The sequence below is a fragment of the Lucilia sericata genome, unplaced genomic scaffold (genome assembly GCF_015586225.1).
Source record: "Lucilia sericata isolate MDLA Ls3-8-SP2 unplaced genomic scaffold, ASM1558622v1 Contig001563F_arrow, whole genome shotgun sequence".
Lineage (NCBI taxonomy): Eukaryota > Metazoa > Arthropoda > Insecta > Diptera > Calliphoridae > Lucilia > Lucilia sericata.
The window spans coordinates 74980-95000 of NW_023995485.1; the positions used below are offsets into that span (position 1 = coordinate 74980).

General features: G+C 30.6%; 2 protein-coding genes across 2 annotated transcripts in view; both read right to left on the bottom strand.

Moving 5' to 3' along the window:
- Nucleotides 1-5244: 5244 nt before the first annotated feature.
- On the bottom strand, nucleotides 5245-17579 carry LOC119611954 (probable cytochrome P450 28d1). Its single transcript, XM_037967647.1, has 17 exons — nucleotides 17303-17579; nucleotides 17079-17217; nucleotides 14892-14999; nucleotides 14724-14828; nucleotides 14228-14653; nucleotides 14013-14130; nucleotides 13680-13943; nucleotides 13446-13606; nucleotides 13302-13321; nucleotides 11051-11113; nucleotides 10839-10977; nucleotides 6775-6882; nucleotides 6612-6710; nucleotides 6124-6549; nucleotides 5948-6068; nucleotides 5616-5879; nucleotides 5245-5555 (listed from the first exon to the last, which is right to left on the bottom strand). The coding sequence occupies exons 1-17, from the start codon at nucleotides 17488-17490 to the stop codon at nucleotides 5389-5391; spliced, it is 2916 nt and encodes a 971-aa protein (XP_037823575.1). The 5' UTR covers nucleotides 17491-17579; the 3' UTR covers nucleotides 5245-5388.
- Nucleotides 17580-17736: 157 nt separating this feature from the next.
- The window catches only part of LOC119611953 (probable cytochrome P450 28a5), a 3247-nt gene continuing 962 nt past the window's right edge, over nucleotides 17737-20021 (bottom strand). Inside the window, exons 3-8 of the mRNA XM_037967646.1 lie at nucleotides 19346-19453; nucleotides 19183-19287; nucleotides 18690-19115; nucleotides 18496-18613; nucleotides 18164-18433; nucleotides 17737-18105 (exon numbers count right to left, since the gene is read on the bottom strand). Coding sequence (XP_037823574.1) covers nucleotides 17942-18105; nucleotides 18164-18433; nucleotides 18496-18613; nucleotides 18690-19115; nucleotides 19183-19287; nucleotides 19346-19453 — 1191 coding nt within the window. The 3' untranslated portion in view covers nucleotides 17737-17941. The remainder of the gene's footprint in view (nucleotides 18106-18163; nucleotides 18434-18495; nucleotides 18614-18689; nucleotides 19116-19182; nucleotides 19288-19345; nucleotides 19454-20021) is intronic.

Below are 20021 nucleotides of genomic sequence, written 5' to 3' on the forward strand. Positions count from 1 at the left end.
CACCAACTTGGACCAGGGGAATCTAATGAATGTAGCGAGGATAGTGAAGCTTTGGAACACTTTTTCTGCAATTGACATCATCATCATCATCCGAAATCGAATCCAGCGAAGTTATATCTACCAGGAAAATTGACTGGGTTTCCGAATCTTTTGACGGTAATTCCTTTTTAAATGGGAATTGATAGGCTCGGTAGCGGACTAGGTGTATATTCTCCAATAGAATCCGCAAATTAACATTTATTTATAAGTCCGTGTTTACAATCAAATTATAGTTGCATTTAAAATCAATTTTCCGAATTTTCTTATTTTCATTGATTTTAATAATTTACGATAAAGTTTACGATTTTAAGTTTTTTTATTTAAAACAATAAAACTGGTAAATTTGGCGCTTTAAGCTAAAATTTACCATAACTATTTATAATTTATTGATATCTGCTCTCAGCAACAACAAAACATAATAAATTTGCATTTTATATATTTTAATCATTTTTATCTCTGAATATTTCGTGTTTGCTCAATCAGTATGAATGAATATTTTCTTAAATATTTTAATTATGTATTTTTTTTTTATATAATAACCCGCTAGTTTTTGTACCCTATTTTCGGAAATGTTTATTTATTTATTTGAAATATATATTTTTTTATGGAAAAAATATATTTTAAAAATTAAACGAAAATTTTCTGCAAATGGAAAAAATTTCGTCGTCAGGTATTTTATTAAAGTGAAATTGCAATAAAATGTTTGTTTTTGTTTATAAACAAATTATCTCATTGTAATACATTAACATTTGTTGGTATACGCTGAAGTGTGGTTGAAATCAGTAGTTAAGATAAGAAATACTTTCTTTAGGTACTTAAACATAACTACTATTAAATGATATTTAATATTGCATCATATTTTAGGAGTATAGAGTTCAACCTGTAGCCCAAATAAAAACAAGGAGATAAAACTCTTATCAAATTGTGTTCATATGTTAATATTTCTATTTTAATACCCTACACCAGGGGTCGGCAAACTACGGCTCGCGAGCCAAATGCGGCTCTTTGGATGTGGAGCTGTGGCTCTTTAGTTTCATAAACACTTTCTTATTTTAGAAACAAATATTTATATATTTTAAAATCTTTCTGAATCGATTAACGAGCAGTGTTTGTTAAAACTAACAAAACAATTCGCAAACGTTTCTACAATATACACAACTTTTCATCTTTGTTTAATCGTTTTGTACGTAAGCAAATAAAGCAAATTCTTTTTGGGCGAGAAAGAACGAAAACAAAACAATTAGTTTTCAGTCATTTCCTTGCTTTTATTTACCATTGTGCCATTTGGAATTGGTCCTGGATTTCTAGAAATTCAGTTGATCAATTTAAAAAGTAAAGCTTTGGTTATGGAAAGTTGTCAAAGTTTAAAAGCCAGTTGATAGAGTTAGGTAAAAAGCCAACTAACAAATGAATGTTTAGAGTCGTTTGTGAAACTTTCTAAAGCCATACAAACCTATCTCTCCCACTGAATTTGTTCCATGTATAAGTTAGTATTGTAAGAAAATGTTTAATTCTTTAAATTTTTAATTGAAAAGTTCACTATAAACGAATGGGGCATCATGAGCTCTCCTACGAAGTGCCATTAGATAAGATGTAACTCATGATCGTACATTTCGAAATGTTTTTCGAATATTTTTTGGAAATTGAAAGTATCGTAATTAATTAATTAATTAATAATGTGGAGAGTTTGGATACAGTTAAATACTAAAAACTTGGTCTATTTGAAAACTTCAATATTGGGTGTTGGTTGGTAGTATCAATTCGGAGCCCATCTTATTAAATTTGGTACAGATATTTTTGTTTTTATAAATTTGTTTATGACGAATTTCACAACTATGCTTGTATTATTAAGCCTGTTATGAGCGTTAAAGTAATTTTCTGAAGAAGAATTTATATGCGGGTATGGTCAACAATGAACTGATCATTAAAAAATTTTGGAGAGCGATTTTTCTTCCTGTAATACTTGTTTGTGTCGAATTGCGTCGCTATACTAATATGTATTATTAAATCAGTTATGAGCGTTAGAGTCATTTTCCGATGTAGACCTCATAAAAGGGGATTGGTCAATTATGTTCGGATCCTCTTAAAATTTGGTCGAGAAATTTTGTTCTTATAAAACTTGTTTGTGTCAAATTTCGTCGCTTACTGCTATTATTAAGTCACTTAAGAGCGATAGGGGTAATTTTCTAGTGGTGATCTTATATGGTGGTAGGATCAATTATGAGTCGATAGACACCAAATTTGGTAAAGAGATTTTTGTTCTTGTTTGTGTTCAATTTCGTCATAATACAGCTATTATTAAGACAGTTATGAACGTTAAAATCAAATTTGGAAGATAGATATTGGTTCTTATTAAAGTTGTTTATTTTCAATTTCGTTGAAATATTGCTACTGTTAAGTCAATTATGATCGTTAGTCATTTTCTGAAAAGGACCTTATATTGGGGTTGGTAAAATATGGTTCGATGTCCGCAATACATCACAATATAATTTCTGTATGCATAAAAAACTTTATCTTGATTGCCGCCAAATTAATATATTATTTATGCTGTATTAGCTGCGTCATCAATTTTCGTTATTTTTACATTTCCTGATATACTTTGAAAAGCCTTTTAAATTATAACACTGTCGCCCTACTCTAATAAACTTCTATATTATTAAAAAATGTATTCGAATGACACATAAAAATTCAAAAAGTATTTGTAGTCAAAAATCTATAAGAAAGATTCCTTGCAGAATGTCCTGTAGATAATTAAATAAAAAATTATGTTTTTGAAGTGAATTCATAAAGTATTTCGTCTTATGAAATCCAAAAAGTCCTAAGTTACATTGAACAAATTTTTTAGGAGAAACAAAAAACCGTTGTTTTGCTTACGGAGATATGAAACTTACGCCCTTGAGAATTTTTTTCTGAAACCCAAAAGGGCGTAAGTTACATTAAAAATAATAAGTTTTAACATTTTCTACTAAATTCAAATCGGGGTTTTGTTGGTCAAATAGTCCGAAACATGGAAGTCATAAGGCTTCTTTGTTTTCATAAAGATTTTCGGAAATTGGAATTTTTCATTGAAAAAATTCTAAAACTGTTAAAATAATCTCTATATTACAAGGATTCGCTAAAAGTGCCATTTTTGTTTTATTTGATGCCAATTTAAAACATTTCACAGTTTCGAAGTTAAAAATTTAAAATTTTCATGAAATTTAAGGTAATTTTAGAACATAACCTTTTAGAATTTCTTTGATAGGGACACTGATTTTAATTGTAGGAGTGTAAAATTTAGCAGGAACATGTATTTTGATACGGTGCGTCATAATCAATAAAAAAGTCGATTTTGATTTTTTTGTAACTTATGGCTTTTTGGATTTCATATGAAGATTTGTAACGTTTTAATAAACAAAAATGTTGTGGCTCTTTTAAAACATATGTTTTGTAAACTGTAAATTTTGGCTCTTCCGACTCAAAAGTTTGCCGACCCCTGCCCTACACTACTAGCGTAGGTATTGTACGATTGTGCTTATTTTTGTAACACAAAAAAAATACTGGCTAGCTACTCTTAAGCATACCAATCGACTCAGAATTACTTCGAGGATCATATTTGTTAGTCTGATCCTTACTTTCCCAAAAATTCACACAGACTGTAAAGTTCTTGTTAAAAATATGAAGATTGTTCTTGTTATGGTAGCCCTAATATAAGACATTTTCCACATTTTTCTCATTATGGGAAGAACCACTTTCATTACTTCTTGAAAAATTTGAGGAATCTAGCTCTAATAGTTTTCCAAATATGCCAATTTTAGTATTTTAGAAGGGGCCACGCTCACTATTGTTTGTCTGTTCTATTTTGACATAAAGATTTGACTTTTGAAAACTTTATCTGCTTTAGTTTCCAAGTTGTATTATAGGCGCCACGCCCACTATTGATAGTTCCTCAACTTTTCTTCATATTCATAGTGATAGATCACAAAATTTGAGTTCTTATGGTTTCCAAATGGACCATTACAAAGGGACCTAATTGGACCTAAGTAAAGCTATACTCGTAATAGCATACATTCTGTTGATGATACTATCGGCTAGGCCCTGGACTAGTCTAATGACTATACAGTCTAATGTATAGTCTATTGATTACTCTATTGGTATTGATTACTCTAATGGAATAGTGTATTGACTTGTTTTTAGAATATACTATTATGTCGGCTATTGACTAGGCTACTGACCAGTCTACTGACTAATATTTTTATAATATTATTGGGTGGTCTAGTCTATTGATTATTCTTATTCTCCATAGACTAATAAGTAGACTAGCCAACTTATTAGTATATGGAGTAGTCTATTATGGGCTACTCTATTGATTAGTTTACTATCTAGTCTCTTATACTATTAAACTAGTTTATTTTTGTATTAACTTTATATGGAAGTGCCACGCCAGGAATTGGAGGCATGAATGTTATTGGGAGCGACTTTAGATGAAATTTCAAAATGTTTGCGAGCAGTAGGATTCATTAAAAAGAGGGACATTAGATACCTTACGAATTAGAGCTTAGAGACCTTGAAAGATGAATTAGCATGTTCAAAATGTTGTTTGAACTTTATATTATTTGCTAGAAAAAATTGATCCATAACGACTATACGATGCGAATATCGTATGTGAAGTCCAACCAATCGACATCTAAGCAAATAAAAATGCTCTGCATTTGGTGGGACTAAAAGGATTCTGTCTATTATGAGCTGCTGAAATCTGGACAGACCATAATAGGGAACCTTTATGGAATGAAAGCAATTCATTTGAAGCGAGAAGTTTTGCCTCACACTCTGTCAAGATCTTTCGTCTTGGACTTAAAAGGTGAATAATAGTTCTTATGGGGTGAATGTTACCGGAATGAATGAAAGAGATCATAACTAATACATATTGAAATTAGAGAGGTACGTTACATGTTGCAAATATTTTAGAACGACCATATGTATAATGATCCACATTCTGATAAATACTACAAATATATTCACAGTTGGGGTAGGGTTTCCTAATGCCTAACATTTCCGTCTAAACTTTCCTAATTGCTTTTTAATATTAATAATTTTGTTGGCTGCAATTTAAATTTCACAACTAAATATAATTGAACTGCCAGGCTAAATGTTACCTTATTTAGACGATAAGAAAGCTTCAATGTTGTACAAAAAAAAAAAAAATAATAATAAAAAGACAACACATTTAATAATAAAAAATTATAATATTTATTATGATGAAAGAGAACAGATAATGTTAATATTTCTTTACTACAAACCAACATTTATAAAATTTTTGCATTAGTTAAATTTAGAATTTATTGAGGATTATTTTATATATATATAATTTTAATGGATCTTTTCAAAATTTAACCATATACCACCATCTAATATCAAGGCAAAATATGTAGGATTCAATTTATTGTTTTTTGGGGTTTTAGGATTTACGGTGATCTTGTAGTTGCGTAAAATTTCCACCAAAGCGCCTTTGATTTGGGTTAAAGCAAAACGCATGCCTAGAAAATAGATTTAATAATTTAAATAAAATACTAAAATTTTGTTAAAGTTGTGCCAACCTAAACAAGCTCTTGGACCATCACCGAAACCGAAAAAGAGACCCTTGTCCTTTAGGGTTTTCAAACCACCATCCATAAAACGTTCGGGTTCGAAAGAATCAGCATTTTTATAATAATCTTCATCATTCATCACAGCATATACGGGCAAAATGACACGGGTGCCCACAGGAACATGTAGAGTGCGACCATTTTTATTCACCAAATCAATAGGTTGAGTACACATTTTTGATGAATGTGAACCGGGAGGGAACATACGTACGGTTTCTGTGGAAAAGTAAAAAGTATAATTTTAAATGGAAATCAATTATTTCCGCTTATTGAGTATATTTTACCATGTATACAAGCATCTAAATATTCCAGACCCATAATTGTTTCATAATCATTAATCTTTTGGTCCAAGTTTTCTAAAATTTCTTTACGTAACTTTTCCTGTTTCTCAGGGTAACGAGCAAGCTATAAAAATAATAAAATTATTAAAATATCGTTGTGAATGACCCTTAAAACTTACCAAAAATAAACAATGTGACAAGGCATTGGCCGTAGTATCGAAACCATCTAATAGAAATGTCATAGTATGACTTGTCAATTCTGGCAAAGTTAGATTCTTCTTCTCTTGCAAATGTAACATGTAATTTATGAAATCAACACGATCTTCATTAACACCCTGCTCACGCTGAGATTTTCTCAAACTCAAAGAGCTTTCCATTAAACCAATGAAAAATGTTTCTATGGGTTTGGGTACAAAACGTAATTTCTTAATTTTGGCTAGAGAAGGTATTAAACCCACTAAAGTCATGTAGAGAATTAAAATAAATGATTGATCGAACAATTTTTTGGTGTTATCAAAAATGGGTGTGGGGTCATCGGTAAAAGTATTGGCTTGAAGTCCCAAAACACAATCGGTAACCACTTCGCAGGTATAACGCAAACTTAACTGTAAATGGTACATCAAATTTTTGGTTTAAAATGTTGGATTTATTCATTCTAATTACTTACATCTTTGGCCTCGATTCCATCACCCATTTTGCTTTGTTTAGCTATATAATCCAACATAGTTTTGCAGACTTTATTAGTAACGGGAAATACGGTTTTAATCTGAAATTTTAAAAATTGATAATTAATTCGTCAAATCGTTATAAAAATCTTTTGAAAACCTCACCCTATTGTGTGTTAATCCGGGCGTTACTTCAGCTCTTCTTTCCTTCCATTGTTCGCCACTTAAAACGAATGGATTGTTGGATAAAATTTTATCAGATTTTTCATCAATCTAAAAAAGAAAGTGTAAAAATACTTTAAATAAAATGCGTTCTGCTAATTTATGAAAGTTTCCACTTAAAATATTAATGGGCCTTGACCTTCATCACGATTAGAGCAAATGGAAAAATTGCCTGAGTATAGTTTCACTATACAATATGTATTTTTTTGCTTTCCATTAAAATGTTTTTAAATAAATTTCAAGTGCATAATATTTTTTATATCACTTTTAATAGAAGACTAAAATTAACTTTTTTTAATATAAAATTATAAGCAATTTATATCATTGATGGGCTGCTGTAATCACCAGGGAACGAGAGAAATCAAACTTTAAAATAGAGTCAATCAATAAGAGATAAGATTTTAAAGGTTTATAAAGTATTGGCAAAGGTTTGGAAGAATTTAACGATATTTAAACGGTAACATTATTTAGGCCTATTATAGTAACGGTATTTAAGCGGTTACGATATCATAGAAGTAACACTAGCCAGATCAGAGTTATATTGGCGTTCGTTTTGTCTGTATTTATAACCGATTAATATTCGGTGCACTGCAAGTAGTGGTGAAAAAAATTACTACAGACTAGTATACCTGCCAGTCTATTGAGTTATCTATTGACTGGCAGTATGTAGCAGTATATTTACTAGTATGTTCACTAGTATATAGACTTCTATAGATTCTATTGGCTAGTATGTCTAGTCTATGGACTATCCTATTGACTAGTCTATGGTCTAGTCTATGGACTAGTCTATTGACTAATTTATTCGCTACTATTTCCTAGTATATTGACTAGTCCACTTTTTGCACTACCCTATTGTTTGTTGACTAATCTATTGAGTTTTTTGGCTACTATTTTCTAGTCTATGAACCAGTCTATCTTCTAGTCTGTTGACTAGTCTTTAGATTACTATAGACTCTACTGGCTAGTATGTTGACCAGTCTATGATCTAGTCTATGGAGTAGCCTATTGACTACTAGTGTTTTGATTGAAAACATATAAGTCCATTTTCTGGCTAAACTAGGGGCACTAGGGCAAAAAGAAAGAAAATCTGTGATCACTATAATTTACCACCAAAAATCGATTTTTTGAGTGAAAACATAGAAGTCCATTTTCTGGCCAAACTAGAGGCAAAAAACCGATTTTTTGAGTGAAAACATAAAAGTCCATTTTCTGACTAAACTAGAGGCGCAGCGGCAAGAAGAAAGAAAATCTGTGATCATTTTACTTTCCTACCAAAAATCGATTTTTTGAGTGAAAACATAAAAGTCCATTTTCTGGCTAAACTAGAGGCGCAGCGGCAAGAAGAAAGAAAATCTGTGATCATTTTACTTTACCATCAAAAACCGATTTTTTGAGTGAAAACATAAAAGTCAATTTTCTGGCTAAACTAGAGGCGCTAGAGCAAAAAGAAAGAAAATCTGTGATCACTATCATTTACCACCAAATATCAATTTTTTTAGTGAAAACATAAAAGTCCATTTTCTGGCTAACTAGAGGCGCTAAGGCAAAAAGAAAGAAAATCTGTGATCATTTTAATTTCCCACCAAAAATCGATTTTTTGAGTGAAAACATAAAAGTCCATTTTCTGGCTAAACTAGAGGCGATAGGGCAAAAAGAAAGAAAATCTGTGATCATTTTAATTTCCCACCAAATATCGATTTTTTGAGTGAAAACATAAAAGTCCATTTTCTGGCTAAACTAGAGGCTCTAAGGCAAAAAGAAAGAAAATCTGTGATCATTTTAATTTCCCACCAAATATCGATTTTTTGAGTGAAAACATAAAAGTCCATTTTCTGGCTAAACTGGAGGCGCTAGGGCAAAAAGAAAGAAAATCTATGATCACAATCATTTATCACCAAAAATCGATTTTTTAGTGAAAACATAAAAGTCCATTTTCTAGCTAAACTAGGGGCACTAGGGCAAAAGGAAAGAAAATCTGTGATCACTATAATTTACCATCAAAAACCGATTTTTTGAGTGAAAACATAAAAGTCAATTTTCTGGCTAAACTAGAGGCGCTAGAGCAAAAAGAAAGAAAATCTTTGATCACTATCCTTTACCAACAAAAACCAATTTTTTGAGTGAAAACATAAAAGTCCATTTTCTGGCTAAACTAGAGGCACTAGGGCAAAAAGAAAGAAAATCTTTGATCACTATCCTTTATTATCAAAAACCGATTTTTTGAGTGAAAACATAAAAGTCAATTTTCTGGCTAAACTAGAGGCGCTAGAGCAAAAAGAAAGAAAATCTGTGATCACTATCATATACCACCAAATATCAATTTTTTTAGTGAAAACATAAAAGTCCATTTTCTGGCTAAACTAGAGGCGCTAAGGCAAAAAGAAAGAAAATCTGTGATCATTTTAATTTCCCACCAAAAATCGATTTTTTGAGTGAAAACATAAAAGTCCATTTTCTGGCTAAACTAGAGGCGATAGGGCAAAAATAAAGAAAATCTGTGATCATTTTAATTTCCTACCAAATATTGATTTTTTGAGTGAAAACATAAAAGTCCATTTTCTGGCTAAACTAGAGCCGCTAGGTCAAACAGAAAGAAAATCTGTGATCACAATCATTTACCACCAAAAATCGATTTTTTAAGAGAAAACATAAAAGTCCATTTTCTAGCTAAACTCGAGGCGCTAGAGCAAAAACAATGAAAATCTGTGATCACTTTAATTTCCTACCAAAATTTGATATTTTGGGTGAAAACTTAAAAGTCCAGAAGAACATATCTAATATGAAGGCTATACTTCTAAAATTAGACTTTTGTGGTACCAGAATGTACTAAATGTGACACTGTGCATTGTAGAAAGTAAAAGGTCATTGTTCTCTGTGTGCCGATCACTGATTTAGACACAAGCCAAATATGTAAATGTATGTTTATCCGTCTATAATAACAATAGGTTTGTTTTCAAGTGTATAATTTTCTTAAATGAAAATTTCTAATAACCGGTTAAAAATTGTTTATAATAAGAAACAAAACACAACGTGATTGTAAAACTTAAAAAAAGATTTATTGAAATCGATCACAATTTATAAACCTCAGTCAAGCCGAATAGGCTAACATCGTTTAGAAATTTGTTACTATCAATAGCTATTATCTGACAAGACTTAATTTTTAAACAAGATTACAATTTAAAAAAAAATACTTTTTAATGTTTCAGAATTGATAAGAAAATTAAAATTGTCATCTTAATAATTTCCCATTTTGTATACAGATTTCCCAAAAACCCATTTAAGAATCACTACTCCAAACTATTAGATCATTAATAATTGTTTGTTTTCTTTTATATTATAAGTTTTGTTTTAAATAATTAATATTCTACTGTATAATAAAATTAAATGAATTTTTAATTTGTTATACAAAGTAAGAAAACTACGTTGTTACAAAATGATAATATTTTATTTGATTTAAGAATAGATGTTTTAATAAATAAATAAACGCCGGTCTTTATAAAGCAACAGTGTTATAGTGTTTTTGGTAAATTTAATAAACAAATACCCAGCAAAAACATGATAATGAACTATGACTAATACATACCGCCTACATTACTTAGAAGCAGTCTATTAATGACGTACAAATAACTATATACTTAAGTATATAGTTATTGAATGTAGTTTTTTACAAAAACTAAACAATTTACATAATTTAACTACTTATTTGCAGTCGTTCGCAATAAGTACTTACCTAACTCCATATTCGTAAGCGAGCGTGGTAAGTACTTTGCCTCCAATGTCATCACAGTGTTAAAATAATGATTTAAAAATATATTTTCTAAGTTTTTGCTGGGTATAGAAACAAACATCAACGAAAATGTATTTGATTACTATAATGATTATAATTTGGTTTTTAGACTTAAATAATGTCTGTCCAAAAAAGGGGGAAAATTTGACTACACGAAGTAATTTTTTCAAAATTATTTCAAAATTTGTCTTTGTGTTTAAATATATAAATAAATACTTACAAATGTTGAAACTTCATTATCATGAAAATGTTTAAAATCTGTCACATAAACTCGACGCATCATTACGGGACTAAGAATCATTAATTGAGGGCAGCGGCTATTAAAGACTCCAATAAAATAATCTGTATTTTTGTAGGCTCTAAAGTAAAATATTAACATTTACATTAATACTAATTGTTAATTAATTTCAACACTATCAGAAAAACACCTACTCGTAAGCATTTTTAACGACAAGTTTGAATTTTAAAATATTAGTGAAAAAAATTATAAAAGTTCTAAATAAGAAATGTTTGCCACAAACGATGTTTTGTTGTTAATAAAAAGAAAAGCTTTTTAAATTATTATTTAATGATAAAAGCACAAACATTAGAATTCTTATTGAAATCATAAAACTAACCTAGGGTATCTGGAATATATAGTAAGCATACGTTGACAGATAAGTCAATGTACGTATATTCCATATAAAATTGATGAATATATGAACTACTAGTATACCCTGGGTGCTTCGCTACCCTAACCAAAATTAAATACATTAAAATTTTGTTTACTTTTATAGAAAATTAAAATTGATTAAAATTAAAATTAGTTTTGTTTTAGTTTTTTACGTTCAATTCAAAAAATATAATTTGATGAATGCAAAAGTACCAAAAGTCCCTTTCAGTAGATTCTCATGCACTAAGGTCCCTACATTTAAAATTTTTTATTTCTATGTTCAATATCGTAAAAATATCGGAAAAACGAAAAAGTACAAAAATCTCTCTCAATAAATTAACATTTAATAAGGACCGTGTATCATGTGTTCCGGTTAACCATTATAGAGAAACCAAAAGGTACTAAAAAGTTCTCTCTTAAAGAATCTTATTCAATGAGGACCGTGTATCTTTAATAATCATGTGTTTTGAATTCATATTATAAAACATACAGAGTATCATTTGAAGAAAGAAAAAGTACCAAAGGTGAAATAAATTCCACCCTAATTGAAAGTACTAATCAAAATAGTACAATTTTTCCTCTTTTATCTTAGAAATATACTTTTTTGAGAATTAAGTTTACAAAATGTTCCGTTCCGTTTGCTTTCAAAAAGGTACCAAACAATTTACTCGAATCTGGTCCTATATAGGCCTTAGTACTCGAATTCCAAAACCATATACCAATAGCTTATTTTATGTGAGAATAAAATTAAATTTGTCGTTTTTCCCCTTTTTGGGAAACAACCATTTTGTTTCAATAAATATTACAGAGTTAGTCCGTAATCTAATAGGAATACTTCAATAAATCAAAAAGTTTTCTTAATGTGATAAAAAAAAAGTACCAAAAATACAGTTTTCTCCCTTACACCCAAAAAGGACTAAATTTTAAAAAGTACGAAACAGGAGTCTCCTTTTTTTAACCCTAAATGTACAAATTTCCAAAAATCCCTCCATAGTGGATCTACATAACCAAAAAACACGTCTACTGTCAAAATTTCATGATTCTAGGTTCAGTCGTTTGGGCTGTGCGAATGAATCAGTCAGTCAGTAACGCTACTCTTTTATATACATAGATTCCATGTCGATAGATAGTTAGTTAGTTAATTAGTTAGTTAGTTAGTTAGTTAGTTAGTTAGTTAGTTAGTTAGTTAGTTAGTTAGTTAGTTAGTTACTTAGTTACTTAGTTACTTAGTTACTTAGTTAGTTAGTTAGTTAGTTAGTTAGTTAGTTAGTTAGTTAGTTAGTTAGTTAGTTAGTTAGTTAGTTAGTTAGTTAGTTAGTTAGTTAGTTAGTTAGTTAGTTAGTTAGTTAGTTAGTTAGTTAGTTAGTTAGTTAGTTAGTAGTTAGTTAGTTAGTTAGTTAGTTAGTTAGTTAGTTAGTTAGTTAGTTAGTTAGTTAGTTAGTTAGTTAGTTAGTTAGTTAGTTAGTTAGTTAGTTAGTTAGTTAGTTAGTTAGTTAGTAGTTAGTTAGTTAGTTAGTTAGTTAGTTAGTTAGTTAGTTAGTTAGTTAGTAGTTAGTTAGTTAGTTAGTTAGTTAGTTAGTTAGTTAGTTAGTTAGTTAGTTAGTTAGTTAGTTAGTTAGTTAGTTAGTTAGTTAGTTAGTTAGTTAGTTAGTTAGTCCCTAGCTCTCATTAAGAAGTATCGATTCAGAAAGTTCTGACTCCATATATTTGTGGCCTTCCCAAATTCATATATTAAAATCCTAAGGGTGTTGCATTTTTAAATGTAACTTTTTTTTTGAGGTAAAATTTCAAATAAAGCTTTTTGAACAAACTTTCTTTAAAGTTTATGCACTGATCAGGTATACATTTTATAAGAGCTTTTACAACAAACTTTTATCATACAGTGATCTTATCGCTCTCTCATTTTGCTAATACTGTCATAACTGAAAAATTGAGCTTGTGGGGTTAATTAAATTGTGTATGACCCAGAACTTGAATAGTAATACAATGTTTGATTTAAATTAACATATGTATGTATAAATACATACATACATATGTATACATATATCCCACTGATATGTAAGTATCCCATTAAATAAATGTACAATTTTTTATTGTAAATTAAAATTAAATAAGTAATTTGTAATTTAACTTTTACTTTTGTGAGTATATAATGACAATACTTAAAATCTATTACAACTTTTCAAAATCTAACCAAATGCCACCATCTAAGCGCAGAATGAAATATGTGGGATCGAGTTTATTATCTTTACGAGTCTTGGGATTCACATGAATTTTATATTTACGCACAATTTCCACCATGGCAGCTTTCATTTGGGTTAAAGCGAAACGCTGGCCTAAAAATATTAAAAAGAAAAAAGATTTTTTGTTTAAAATTAAATTTCGATTTCGAAACTGAAATTTTCTCACCCAAGCAAACTCGTGGTCCATCACCAAATGCATAAAAAAGACCTTTATCCTTAAACATTTTCAAACCACCATTCAAAAAACGTTCCGGTTCGAAAACATCGGCATTCTTATAGTTTTCCTCATCTGTCATAATGGCATATATGGGCAAAACTACTCTGGCACCCACAGGTACATGTAAAGATTTGCCATCTTTATTTACCAAGTCAATGGGTTCAGTGCACAACTTAGTAGAATATGAGCCAGGGGAAAAAAGGCGCAGAGTTTCTATATAAAAAATTATATAAAAGTATTACTTGTTGTCCCAAAAATGTCTTATTTTTTTTTGTAATTTACCATGTATACAAGCATCCAAATATTCCAAATCCATAATGGTGTCAAAATCACTATCATGACCTAATTTTTCTAAAATTTCTTGACGTAATTTCTCTTGTTTGTCGGTATGACGACCCAACTGTGATTATAATAAAATATGGAAATATAAAAAACACATTTGATTATTAATTTGAAATCATATTCACACTAAGCGATCTCCCCCCTAAAATACATACCAACAATAAACAGTGCGATAATACGCTGGCCGTAGTTTCAAAACCATCCACTAAAAATGTCATGGTATGCGCTGTCACTTCTGTAATTGTTAGATTCTTTTTCTCTTGCAACTGCAACATGTAGTTCATGAAATCAACACGATCCTCATTGACACCCTTTTCACGTTGAGCTTTTCTCATACTCAGAGAGTTTTTCATTAAATCTACGAAAAAGTCTTCTATGGGTTTGGGTACAAAACGTAATTTTTTGATTTTTGTTAAGGAGGGTATTAAACCAGCCAAAGTCATGTACAATATTAAAATGAAAGATTGTTCAAACAATTTCTTGGCATTATCGAAAATGGGCGCTGTACTATCGGTAAAACTATTGGCCTGTAAACCCAAAACACAATCACTAACCACTTCACAGGTGAAACGTAAACTAAGCTGTAATAAAGAGAATGAAATATAGATTTCATAAAAGTCTTTTAAAGCTAACTTTTGTATTAAAACTTACATCTTTGCCATCAATACCATCTTTGGGTCCCAATTTGGTTTCCTTTTCTATATAGTCCGTTAATACTTTACACACTTTTTTCGTTACCGGAAATACTGTTTTGATCTAAAATTGTTATATTTTATTATCTTGTTTAGTTATAATTTTATTTCATTTGTCTGGTCTTACTCGATTTTGTGTGAAACCTGGAGTTATTTCAGCTCTTCTTTCTTTCCAATCTTCGCCAGTTAATACAAAAGGATTTTCGGAAAATATACTATCCGAATTTTTATCAACCTAGATAATCAGTAGAAATATTATGGGAATTAGTGATCATAGAAAAACTTTAGATCTGATTCTAACTTTTACTTATTATCTGTCAAAAATGTTTATTAGCTATATGTTCTCTTATCGAACTCAGTCCAATTTTCTAGGTCGAATGCTCTGAGTAAGTTTGTTTAATGTGTTTGTGCAACTCATGATACCCACCGTCGTACGGTGCATACTGACGACAATTTGGTAACTGTGACCGAAAGCGTGCAACTTAATACCAGGGCAACTCCCTCGACCGCAACATGTCGGCTTTTTAAGCACTTTCATGATGGGAATTTTCCAAAAAGTTTTCAAATTATGCCCTTACAAGATCCTATCGACTCAGCACTATAAGTTAAACGACTTTGTTTCGGCTTCTCAGTTTGGACCTTACATAGGGTCCAATCGAATCTCATTTTCTGTCGTAACGCATTTTCATCGGGATCGAAAAACCCGCACGTCGTTGTCAAGAAGCCAATGAATTCGCAGAGTGTGATAGTTTGGTGTGCATTTTGGAGTGGTGTTATTATTAGCCCATTTTTACCGAAAATTTAGAGCCATGATTACGAAATAATATTAGGTTTCATTCATGCAGCTCATCAAACATTTGATCTTTTGTGCAATAAGTTCGTTAATTGTGTTATCAGCCGTCTGACAATAGAATATCTCAAAGCTATAGAAAATGGTTAACATCGGTCCATTATTTCACCTAGTCCCCATACAATTGAACCCGTCGAATAGGGCTCTTAAGTTCATAATTATGTTTAATATACTCGTATCTCGTGAAAAAGCTGTAAAATCAAGTTCTATACTAGCCTTGATGACCCTCATGAATTTTATAATTATAGGGTCTTATTTCACCATAGCCCCTATACCAAGCCCCCTTCAACATTTGACTTAAATGTCCACAATTTTATTCTGTGCTGTCAAAGACCGATGCTATTCCACTAATCCAGAAACGATTAACACATTCACAATATTGTCCGAGTCATTGATCGTATAGAAAACTGTACTATTAGTGGAAGACAAAGCTCGGTGGTCCTTCGTACAGAAATACTCTAAACGCATTTTATATTAAATTAATTAGCGTCCTATCAGCACGCTAATTAATTTAATATAAAATGGTTTCATTGTTCATACAGAATATGGCTTTAGCTTTATTTTGAGCGATATCATTCAAATGTCTGTCAAACGAGGGTGATACGAGTAAATAGGCTAAACTCAATTTTTCTACGATTCAAACACGCGAATATGTCGAATATTGCTTTCTAACATTGTTGGCTTATTATAACGCCAAAGAAAAAAAGTCGGAAGGGGTTAAAGGAGTTACATTCTTCCACTTTGTTGTATCGCGACACAACTTAAACTTTCATAAGAAATTTTATAATTTGCAAACGTTTTTGAAATGTGTATCTGTCAATGATTAAATGGTCTAGACCCTACATGGGCAGAGAGTAAAAAATAAGATCTCTTACTGGTTTTTACAGTTCTTTATACATGTGTAAGCATACATGCGTGAGAAATTAAGAGTGCAAGAAAGCTCTTAACAAAGCTCTTTGCCGATCAGGGGTCTAGACGGATCAATTTTACTTATATTCGAGAATTATCGGTCTAGGTCTTAATGAAAAACAAAATACTCTCGATGTTGTGTTTCTATACTTTAACGACAATTGATTGATATCATTGATATCATCCGGATATTCACTCTCACTCGGAAGATATATCAATCGGAGAAGCATAACAGCGACTTTGTTTTCATCATATCTGGAATATATCAACTCAGGTGAGAGTGAATATAAAATTCTACCAGCTTTACAATTGATCCCTTACAACTACTCTCTGAGCAGATATTTTGAAAGAACAACAACTAACTTATCCCAGAAGCGTTGCGAAAAAATAAGATTTGCATTCTTACAATATCCTTGCGAACCTTCCAATTTACAAAGTTTCATTGATAATCAAGGTGTGGTCAATTCTATTTGTGTTTTCTTAGCTTAAACAGGTGTCAATAGAATACAATAGGAAATATTTCAATTAATTTACATTCAAATAACATATACTTACAAATGTTGAAGCTTCATTGTCATGAAAATGTTTAAAATCGGTAGCTAAAATACGACGAACCAATTCCGCATTAGTAATAAGCAATTGAGGAGAACGGCAATTGAAAACACCAACAAAATTATCGGTATTTTTATAAGATCTATAGAAAAGATACAACATTACACAATGTACTTGAAGTGGAAAACTAATAAATAAAATTTATTAATTTTAAAATTACAACATACTCATAAATTTCTTTAATATCCTCGGCTAAATGTCTTTTTTGTGTAAAAACACTGGGGAAATTACCCACAAAAGGTTTCGGCGTTGGACCTTTAATGCCACGTTTTTTCCAATAGCTAAAGTTCCAGGTTAGAAATATATAAAATAATAGGACTAGACCCAAGATCACTGTTAGTATAGTAAGGAGCATTTTGGAAATGCTTCCTTTTTTTCTTTCAAACTAAAACACTTCTTAGGCTATGGGACAATAGCGACAACCGTTCTTTACGAGTTTAAATATACTTTTGAAATTGAGTACCCAGCATAAATTTGAGTCTTGTATGAAAGCTTTTTTTAGAAAAAGCTTTTAGATTTAAAAGTTATTACAGCAATTATTTTCAATTAAACAATTGAACTTTTAAGAAATATAGCATATTTTGTTTATGTACACCAAATATAGAATAGAAATTTAAATAAATATTATATTTGTGAGAAAATTATTGTGTGTATAAATAGATAAGAACAAAAGAAATCACTTACAAAAAAAAGCTATTTTAACCAATAGGGATTTGAGTTAGGGTCATAAACTTTATATTAGGGAATTTAATACAATAATAAATTGTTATTAATTTTTATGTTTAACATTATATTGTTATTATCTATTAAATTTTTTTAAAATCCAACCAAATGCCACCATTTAAACGTGATAAGAAATATTTGGGATCCAATTCATTATCTTTGCGGGTTTTCGGATTAACACTTACTTCAAACTGGCGTATAATTTCAACTAAAGCACTCTTAAGTTGGGCCAAAGCAAAACGCATACCTTGTTAAAGAAATAAATATAAAAACATAATAATAAACTAAAAATATCTGCAAAATACCTAAACAAGCTCTAGGTCCTTCACCAAAACCATAATAAACACCCAAATCTTTATATTTCTTAAGGCCACCATTTTCCTCAAGAAAACGTTCAGGTTCAAAATCATTGGGATTTGTATAATAATCGCCATCTACCATTACAGCATGTAAAGGTAAAACTACCACAGTATTCTTGGGCACAACTAAAGATTTGCCATTTTTATTGGTCAACTCAATAGGTTCGGTGCAAAGTTTATTGGAAAAGAAACCGGGAGGGAACAGACGTATGGATTCTGTAAACACTTACAAAAATAAAATTTCTTATAAAACAATTTCAACTTTAAATATCAATTACCATGAATGCAAGCATCTAAGTAAGGCAATTCCATCATTTTATCAAAATCACCATTAACACCTATAGTATCTAAAATTTCCTGGCGCAATTTCTGCTGTCTTTCCAAATCACGGCCCAACTAAGTTTTTTTTTGTTTCCAATAAACCTCATTAGTAAAGTAAACTTTAAAAAAAAAAAATAACATCCAAACTTACCAACAATAATGTATGTGATAAAACCGAACCGGTTGTCTCAAAACCATCCGATAAAAATGTCATAGTGTGAGCGGCCAAATCTATAGTCGCCAGATTCTTTTTCTCTTGCAGCTGTAAAATATAATTCATAAAATCTATACGATCTTCATTGACACCTTGTTTCTTTTGTGATTTTCTCATTTCTATAGAATCTTGCATAATCTTGATGAAAAACTCTTCGGATTTTTTGGGAAAGAAACGTATTTTAAAGTAATTACTTAGTGAGGGGAATAAACCCAACAATATAGTGTAGAATATAAAAATTAGGTTCTGTTCAAATATTTGGGTAATCATTGTCATAATGGGTGAAGGTTTTGGTTCAAAACTTTTAGCCTCTAGACCCAAAACACAATCGGTAACTACTTCCGATGTGAAGCGTAAACTGAGCTATGATTAGATAAATGGAAACATTAATTTAATTTAGAATTTATTTTAAATGTTTGCTAATACTTACATCTTTAGCTTCGATTCCCTCTTTGGCACCGATTTTTATTTGTTCTTCTATATATTTGGTCATATTTTTACAAACTCTTTTGGTGATGGGATATACAGTTTTTACCTTAATGAAAGCTTTTTAGTATTGCGTTTCTTTTTTATATCTAATTTGTTATACTTACTCGGCTGATGGTGAGCCCTGGTGTAATTTCAGCTCGTCTTTCCTTCCATTTTTCGCCGGTCCAGGAAAAGGGATTGTTGGCAAATAAAAAGTCGGATTTGTCATCGCCCTGAAATAGGGGAAAATAAGAAACGCGTGTTAAATAAAAGTTGAGTAGAAACTGAACTAGGAACTGAACTAGAACTGAACTAGAACTGAACTAGAAACTGACTCGAAAACTCTGAACTAGAACTGAACTAGAACTGAACTAGAACTGAAACTAGAACGAACTAGAACTGAAACTAGAACTGAACTAGACCTGAACTAGAAACTGAACTAGAAACTGAACTAGAATCTGAACTAGGAACTGAACTAACTAGCAACTGAAACTCGAAATGAACTAGAAATGAACTAGAACTGAACTAGAACTGAACTAGAAAAACTGAATTAGAATGAAATAGAACTGAACTAGAACTGAACTAGACTGAACTAGAACTGAACTAGAACTGAACTAGAACTGAACTAGAACTGAACTAGAACTGAACTAGAACTGAACTAGAACTGAACTAGAACTGAACTAGAACTGAACTAGAACTGAACTAGAACTGAACTAGAACTGAACTAGAACTGAACTAGAACTGAACTAGAACTGAACTAGAACTGAACTAGAACTGAACTAGAACTGAACTAGAACTGAA

What these genes read in the sequence shown, in the direction of transcription:
- LOC119611954 (XM_037967647.1), bottom strand. Translation starts at nt 17,490, where the DNA reads ATGCTCCTTACTATACTAACAGTGATCTTGGGTCTAGTCCTATTATTT. An exon ending in ACAATGAAGCTTCAACATTT is followed by an intron (nt 15,000 to 17,078) that starts GTAAGTATATGT and finishes CTGATTATCTAG; the next exon opens with GTTGATAAAAATTCGGATAG. An exon ending in TGGGATATATGTATACATAT is followed by an intron (nt 11,114 to 13,301) that starts GTATGTATGTAT and finishes TTTCTTATTTAG; the next exon opens with AACTTTTATAATTTTTTTCA.